This window comes from Hypomesus transpacificus, chromosome 15 (assembly GCF_021917145.1).
Source record: "Hypomesus transpacificus isolate Combined female chromosome 15, fHypTra1, whole genome shotgun sequence".
Lineage (NCBI taxonomy): Eukaryota > Metazoa > Chordata > Actinopteri > Osmeriformes > Osmeridae > Hypomesus > Hypomesus transpacificus.
The window spans coordinates 8,594,622-8,603,154 of NC_061074.1; the positions used below are offsets into that span (position 1 = coordinate 8,594,622).

General features: G+C 44.8%; 1 protein-coding gene across 4 annotated transcripts; it reads right to left on the reverse strand.

Moving 5' to 3' along the window:
* Window positions 1-489: 489 nt before the first annotated feature.
* Window positions 490-5,735, reverse strand: fosb (FBJ murine osteosarcoma viral oncogene homolog B). 4 transcript variants are annotated; one of them, XM_047036377.1, is made up of 6 exons: window positions 5,486-5,734; window positions 5,064-5,251; window positions 3,397-3,786; window positions 3,022-3,129; window positions 2,285-2,656; window positions 490-1,243 (listed from the first exon to the last, which is right to left on the reverse strand). In XM_047036377.1, exons 1-6 carry the CDS (start codon window positions 5,547-5,549, stop codon window positions 1,190-1,192), a joined length of 1,176 nt encoding a protein of 391 aa, XP_046892333.1. In that variant the 5' UTR covers window positions 5,550-5,734; the 3' UTR covers window positions 490-1,189. The 4 variants fall into 4 exon arrangements, with proteins under 4 accessions (XP_046892333.1, XP_046892331.1, XP_046892330.1 ...); XM_047036375.1 differs by having other exon boundaries at window positions 490-2,130; window positions 5,486-5,733; XM_047036374.1 differs by having other exon boundaries at window positions 490-2,656; window positions 3,427-3,786; window positions 5,486-5,735.
* Window positions 5,736-8,533: the final 2,798 nt, after the last annotated feature.

The window sequence follows — 8,533 nt, forward strand, 5'->3', positions numbered from 1 at the left end:
ACAATAGTAACAGTTAAAGGGAGCTATTCCCTATAAAAAAAATACAAATGAACAAACATTTGTTTGGCAACAACAGTACTGGTAAGAGTTGAGGACAAAGCAGTAACCAAAACAACATAACAAATTACACTCTGAAAAACAAATTTTAAAACAAATTCACAGGCAAATGGAGAACACACATCCTTAATACATAATCTCATATTGTCTCTTGTCTTCCAAATCATTTTTATTGTGCTCACTTTCATTATATTAACCTCGATAAAGAAAGAAAGGGGCCAGGTGGCTTTGAGTGGACACACTCACAATAAACGTACCCCCAAGACTTCTAGCCCTCTAAGGGGAGGATACTAGGTAGAGCACAAAAGACCACCTGACCCAACGCTTAGAGGCAGTTTGAACATCCCTAACATGTTTCTCTGTTTCAGATTAACACCTAGGTTCACATCTTATGATCTACAGAGCTAACAGACCGATCTGTCGGTCTGAAAGAATCCAACAAGGTTTCCTTGTTTTAGCTGTCAAAGCTAACACTTACACTGTACATATAACCAAACGACAACGGAAAATACTTTGTGATAACAGAAGGGTTTATAACATTGTTCAAGCTGTAATTGGACATCGATAGACTTACAAGCGATTTTGTGATTATGGGGGGTGGTCCTGGAGCAATGAGGCTTGGCGGTTGGGAGATCGGTATCACACAGGCTAAGAGTAAGAGGTGTCCCATCTACACAGTTGGCAAGAGCAGGATTTCTTTTTTTGCTTGGTATAATGTTCAGAGCTCCATGGTCAGGCCCCAAAAAGGGAATTCTCCACTCTCTCTGCCTGAGAGTTAGACACTCTCACTGGGTCTCTTTGCCTCAGCATAACCTCTTTACTCCCTCCCTCACTGGTTCCATTCTCAACTCACCATCACATTACAGGTTCCCTCTCACCACCAACTTTTTAACATCAATGGCTCAGGAAGAGAAGGAACAGAGTGGCATCTGCCCTGCATTTGTGGTTTTTTCGTTTCGTTTAACATGTTCTCCTAACATTTGTAGATGCATGTGTGCGTGATGGACGTTCCTTCTTGGTTTCGTTTTAAAGATCTGCTTTCAGTGAAACACTTCAGGGCTCCTCTCTAGGGGGGGTGCGTCCGTGTGTAGGGGGGGGGGGGGGGCGAGGGGCGTGTGAGGTGGGCTGGCACTCAGTCAAGGTCCCAGGGGCTGGTGGGTGTCCTCGGGCGCTCGGGGGTCGAAGACTTCAGAGAGAGGGACACATAAAAAAAAGAGGAGAGAAACAGAGATGGGGAGATGGACGAGGAGTTGGCACGAGAAGTCAGGAAAAAGAGAGAGACTCGAGCGAGAGAGCCCAGTCTGCACAGAGCGGGATCTACTTTCCAAGTCCCAGCCAATGAAGAAGCAGGAGGAGCTGAGGGGATGAGGAGGGAGGGGGGAGCAACAGACCCCCAAAAAAGACCCCAAACCAAGAGTTCTTCTTCTCTTATTCAGCTTGCACAATTACATTCAACATGAAGAGAAGGATGGGAAAAATGAGAGCAGGGGCAGTGAGGGAGGGATGACCAACAGAGGGAACGAGGGGAGGATAAATCAGCTTTAGAGATAACGGGGTGAGCATGACCATTTACTGTATGTACTGTACACGTACATTAAAAGACGTTAAAATATTCATTGTGAATGAATCTGGGTATTCAGTCAGAGGATTTTTTTATCAATCAACTGACCATTCAGAGCCCAGGCTTTGTGACTCAATTTGAATTCACTTAAAATTTGTATTCGGCAATATATAGTCGGGACTTCATAAGAACCACAAGTCAATATGGATAATCTAAACTCAAAATGGTTGACACTGGTTTGATTTCAAGTCTTGTCTGTGTGTGTGTGTGTGTGTCTCAACACGTGTGCGTAAGCCAATTCAATGTTCTGTAAGAGACTTTTTTAGCATTCTGACGGACAAGAAGGTGTTCGTCAAATGTTCTGCCTCAACCTCTGGTGTAGGTTTGTGTGACTGCTGTGTGCATGTCTGTGTCGGTCAGTCAAAGTGCCAGCAGCGAAGGGGAGTTCAGAGAATCGGATGACTGCTCGCTGCTGCTGTTCCTCTGGTTAGCCCTGACCCCGCAGGCTCCCTCTGGGTAGGTGAACACAAATGAGGATGTGTATGAGTGGTTGTAGCTGCCGGCGGCCGCACCACCACGGTTACCACCACCACCGTCACAGGCCACCAGGCACGGCCCGCCCGGCGCCGGCTCGCTCGAGCCATAGAAAGAACTAGAAAAGGCTACCTCCTGCATCATCCCAGGCTGCTGGAGCTGCGGCTGAACTTGCTGCTGAGGCTGCGGCTGAACTTGCTGCTGTGGCTGCGTGGAGGTGGAAGGGTGCGAGGAGTAGGCTGGAGGCAGGTAGAAAGTGTCCTCCTTCACAGTCAAGCCCAGGATGGAGACTGGCTGTAGAGCCTGGGGAGGGAACTGGGATGGGGCCGGGGGGAGCTGGGGGGCAGGGGCCTGCTGGGGGGCAGGGGCCTGCTGCTCCTGGTAGGGGATCTTACAGCCGGGCTGATGGGCCACCAGGACAAACTCCAAGCGCTCTTTCTCCTTGTGCAACTCTGAGATCTCTGCCTCCAGTTCTGCTTTCTCCTCTTCGAGAATGTCAGTCTCCTGAGAGAATAAAGGGGGGGGGGGGGGGAGAGGGGGGAGAGAGGGGGCGAGTGTGAGGGCGGCATGGTGATATACATACACGTGTTCATGTGTTCTAATTGTGAGTGGTGGCTGTAGCTTTATCTCGCCAGAAATAGTAGAGATCCTTACATAAAGACTTATTTGATTAAACTGTAATTACAGCAGGTTATCGCAAAAACTATAATCACCATGACAACAACGGTTTGCCTTAAACAACACACCATGTTACTACTGCTCACACCTAGTCATTAGTAACCAGCATGCATACTATGTGGTGGTGGAACATTATACTGTATAATCATCATAATTAGTCAGTCTGACAGCTCTACGACAGCCAAGCTCACCGACTGCAGTCTGTCGGTGAGTTCACGCCGTCGGTTCCGACACTTGGCAGCAGCTAGCTTGTTCCTCTCACGGCGGACACGTCTCTTGTCCTCTTCCTCAGGTGTCAGCTGGGGTGGGGGGGGGGGGAACATCTGGTTCAGATAAGTCATTTTATATTGCACTTGTAATGGAAGTAACTGGCTCAAGGTGGCCAAATGTGTACAGGTCCTTATTTCAATGTTTATGTGTGTCATGCTATACTGGATGTAGGATAAATATGCTAGATGTAGAGCTTTTACAGCATGTGAGGTATTCCTACAGCTAAGTGTAAAAAAAAAAGTATGTTGATCAACAAAAACGCACACAAAGATAGACGCACTTGGACACACACTTACAAACACACCAACATCTCCATCGTCACTCACAGACTCGTCCCGTGTGCGCCGGCTGCGGGTTCTGGACTGGCGGACAGGTCCCGGGGCTGATCCAGGACCCGGGGTGCCACACCTAGGGGGAGTGAACCCAGAACCAACGGAGTAGCTCGTTCCAGGCAGGTCATATGGATCCACCAGGGACCCAGGCTGAGTCATGCTGGAGGTCCCTGCACCACTCTGCCCAGAGGCCTGGGAAGAGATGAGAGTTGGCTGCACCATCCACTGCAGGTCCTGGCTGGTGGTGATGGCTGTGACAGTGGGCACAAAGGAGCCAGGCATCTCCACCCCTCCAATGCTACCCCCAGGCCCACTGCCCACTCCTCCAACACCGCCTCCAGTGGACACGCAATCCTGGAACATAGAGAGACAGTGGTTGACAAACTAACAGAGACACAACAGACAAAGGGCTACTTCCTCTACACCATAACTGTGTAATGGTGTGCCTCGGTATGGGATAGGTCATTTTATCATGTCTGAATAGGGATTTTATCATGAGAAATAATAATAAATATATAGAAAAAATATAAACACAACAAATGTCAAGACACAAACTTAATGGTGGCAGTCTAATCTTGTTTCTGATTCTGATTCTGATTTCAGGTTGCCTACAAACATTCTCTAGAAGTATAAAAACGATCCATTAGGGAAACCATATGCGTTTCCTAATCAATAGCATTTACAATTGTATTAATGGATTGAGGGACATAAAGTGAGAGCTATTATATCCAACAATTATATACAACAGGTGTCTATAAATAACTGCACCCTACGTTTTAGTGAACCAAAATAGATATAGGAACTCAAGTCTGTCTCCGGTTTCTTCTTTAACTAGAACTAAGGCGGGGAGTGATGCCACAGCGAGTTCGGAGTTTCATTAATATTTATATCAAAGGCAGGAGGACATGTAGCTTTGAAACATCCAGCTAAACCAATCAACACTCTCGAATGGGTTCCCCCTCCTCCTTCCTCCTCCCCCGTCACACCCCCGGTGTTCCCCTTAGCAACGCGACGTAACACTCCAAAATAGAACGCATTTACGTCACGCCGAGGCCTGAGAAGAGCGAGCGTGGAGAAAAAGCGAGGAAAGGCGGAGCTTTGTGTGCGTACGTAGGAGAGTTCCAAAGCTTTGTCATCCGTTGCGCGGCGTGCTGCAACCTACCACGTTGCTACCTTTCTGAGTCAGAGTGTGCCGGCCGGCAAGCCTTACTACAATTTAATTCTAGTATCCACTGGAACATTGAAGGACGGCAGAAATGTGGCATTCACTGGCAACACATTGTTCGTATAATTCAGGAAACGTGAGGTTTTCAAGACCGGGGTTCCCTTTCTACACAACGATGTGTCATAACACTTCTGCATATATTGTATGTTTCTTGAAAGGCAAAATAAACTTTGCAATACAAACTAAACATGCAATAGAATATCACTGCACTCTAATTTGTAAATCAACAGAAAACGACACGTCACTGTATTACGTTAACATGCAACCTGATATGCAGTATGTATATTTTTCCCTGAAAAAACAGTATCGTTATTCTACGTGTGAGTTCAAACTGTGCAGAGGCTAAATGCAGGTTGGATGATGTGGATCGCTGTCGCTGTTTTCTCAATGCTCACGTGAGACTCACCTGTGGGGCACTGGTGGTCGGCGGGCTCCCGAAGGAGTCCACCGATGAAAGATACTGAGACTCAATAGATGGAGACGAACTTCCAGGGGAACCGGTATCAAGGTCACCTGGAAACCCTTGGTACATCTCCCCAACGGGGCCGAGAGAGACCGAGAAACCAACAGTTCCCGGAAAAAGCGTGGTGTCACCTGTATTGGTAGTTCACATGCGGGAGGCAATGGAAAGTGGAGAAGCAGTTGAAAGTTTGCTGTTCGCCGTTGAAACTTGTTTTCTATACTCTACCTAACGCATGCAAGGCATTGCAAGGGTCTAGTAGTTGGAAAAGCATTTCAAATGTATTACATTGTACGTTTTTGTCAGCGGTTTAGTATATGTCCTAACTATGCATTAAATACGCATACACACGAAGAAAATGTGTTTACCGTTATTGGATTTCTTGTTGTGCTCCGAAAAGATGCTCTTGGTCTCTTTCCAAAAAAGTTGCATTAAGGCAGTCCAGTTCCCTTCTGAGGGAAAGTATTCTTACGTTCCAGATTGTTATAAACTCATTGGTCCAACGTTATATCCGCAAAGCTAACGCTTTATCCGTTTGTCAAATTTACGATCATATATCCATGTCCGAAACAAGTCCGCTGTTTGTAAACCTGGCAATGTTATACTTTCTCACTGTAGAATAGCGAATCTTGTCTTATGAATGAGAGAAGCTAGTAAGTCCCGCCTTGGGGTTCCGCTGACGTAGGTGCCCATATATGGAGCGGTGTTTTTGTTTAGTACTGTAGCCTTGGTGATGACGATGGAGGGATTCCCTTACCTCTCCCACATAAATTGTTCTATACTCGGGGACGGTTAATAATACATTTTACTATCAAACACTGGTTATTTCTGTTAAATAATCTACATTGATAAATTAAAGTAAATTCATAAATTATAGACTGACAGAACACCAATCACAAAACTCTCACCGGACAGTCCTAATCTGTAGGCCTATTTATATTTCGAATGTACTGGACTATTCGTATATGAAAGGGAATGAAAACGTAGATATTTGTTCAAGACAAGGAGTCAAAGTGTGACTGGATTGCTATTTTAGGTCATTCCATGTCCTTTGTATAATTCTTCAGGAATGGCTGTCTGGCAGATACTCTCGTGAGGAAGGAATCCCGTCAAAGACGGAGAGGAAATCCTCTTCAGTAAACTTTCTCACGGACACGCCCTATTGAGTTCCCTTTTGCTGAGATGCAGTTCGTGCAAGCCCACTTTAGGAACGTTTGGAAGTCACGGTATGTAAACAGTTTGTAGGCCGGCCTCAATGTTACTTAGCCTATCTAGTTAGATTTATTTGTCAGCCCATGATGCTGGAGTTTTATTGGGCCATGTAATGGTTAGATGTGTATTGAATATTTTAAGTACAGCCTAAGGCCTATGCAGTTCATCTTTGTCAGAACACGGCAACATGAGTGTTTTTCATCAGTAGGCTATGGTGTGCAAATCTTAGAGGGCGTTGCTGGTCAATGATTCTGTTGTCACATTTCGTAAGGTTTCAAAATAACAAGACTATTCTGTATTCTACCCCCCCCACCCCCCCCCCCCCCCCCCCCCCCCCCCCCCTCCGTTTACCAGAAAATATGTAAACAGCTTGAGAAGCAGCATTCCAACATGGACAGTGGGCAGCAATGACGGAATTCGTCGCAGTTCTACGGTCACTGCAACAATTATCCGTTCGAATTCGAACAGAAATGATTCATTGAAATAGCCAACCTCTACGTTGCCTAGGCTAATTGGCAGAGGGGAGGTGAGGGGGCTAAAGACAAATAATATTCGTGGAAATGGGATGGTGGAATCATGAATTAAAGTTATTTGAGATGTTGCAAAATGTCATGAGGCGGGTACACTGATGTCTAACAACAATTAGTCAGCGCTTCAACGTCACCAAAGAGAATAGACGGAACTGTCTGCAACTTCTGTTGTGCTCAATAGAGATGAGTAATCCGGACATCCAAGAGTAGCCTATATTCATTTACTGGATCCCACACGCGTAAAGGGTTGTATACAACAGATAAACACTGGTGTGGTGGACGCATTAACTTTAACTACGTATGCTTAATATTCGATCATACTCACAATCGAAGTTGGACATGGAAATATTGCAGTACACGATCATTTAGCTACAAACGGTGAAATACTGACATTCAGTTGCACACTTGTCCTAAGCACCGCCCAATCATATAATTTGTCTATGTACAGTACTGTGTGCGGCAATCTTAAAACGTTTTGCTCGACTAAACAATGATTACAGCACCGAACATGAAAATTCATCTACAGTAAGTGGGACCATGTGCTACCTCTCCTCGCCACGAGTCTGCGGCATGTGTATACAGCGTTTAGTTGCCTTGGATACGCCGTTTTATCTTTGACGTAAGGACGTACAAAGTTGGTCTTTTTTTGTTTTTGTTGCATAGCAACTGGGTTCCATGGCAACTCGTTTTGAGTGACATAGCAAAGCAGTATCAACAAAACAGAAAGAATAGCGAGTGGTTGGCCAAAAGAGAAATGGTTTGGATTCCTTTTTAGAAGTAGAACAATGTTGTTCCAAATGTAACGCATTTAAAAAAATCATGATTACGCAAGTTTATAATTGTAAGCGCAGTAGGTAGTTCGTTTTTTAAACACAATAAGTTAGGTATAGACTAGTTTTGTATCGAGACACTTTAAACTAGCAAGCTGGCTACATAGCAACTACTGTACTACTGTACTGCTACTACTATTACTAGCGAGCCATAAAATAACCTACTGAAGCAGGTTTTCCTAGCAATATCAAGTTAAGTTCAGCTTACTATTGTTGTGCGAAACGTATCTACTATTTGGCGAAAACAATTAGCGGGTGCACACGAAAATGTATTGCATTGTTGATAAGAATACAAATATGTTCTTTTATTATAAATCCCCTCCAGTATATTGCTAGATTCGCACAATACATATACTAAGCCCGTGCGAAATTAATGTATCGTTACAGAAAACATTGCTACAAACACCTAGGCTACTTGCAGAGAATAGAAAACACCTCTTCTAATAACAAACTTAGATCCTCAGGTGACCAACTAAGAAACTTACTGGCACTAAGTGTAAATTGCATTACGTTAAATCTGCCTGCAAGTCATATGGCCTTAGTATCATATCCGGGATCGTTTTCACAAGCAGATCACGCTTTGCGACAGCCACCCTGGAAACCACATGACTTTCTCATTTGCCTGTTGGCTTGGTTTGTTTGGACAAATAAGCCGTGCTTTCACATACATCCATGACTACAGTACGCCCTGCATTTTTAGAAAAGGCCTTACATTTTACAATACTAAACGTGCCACTCACTTATTTAACTTCCTCCATTTCCTCAACCTTTGCTGTGCTTTTGTGTCTAAACATGATCGTAATAATAGCCTAAGTAATAATAAACAAAACGTTTTGCTAGTGTT

Bases quoted from the DNA above. Each gene is read 5' to 3' on its own strand.
- fosb (XM_047036373.1), bottom strand. From the start codon at position 5,549: ATGCAACTTTTTTGGAAAGAGACCAAGAGCATCTTTTCGGAGCACAAC. The intron at 5,252-5,485 runs GTAAACACATTT...CTACCAATACAG, and splicing joins CAACAAGAAATCCAATAACG to GTGACACCACGCTTTTTCCG. The intron at 2,657-3,021 runs GTGAGCTTGGCT...TTATTCTCTCAG, and splicing joins TCACCGACAGACTGCAGTCG to GAGACTGACATTCTCGAAGA.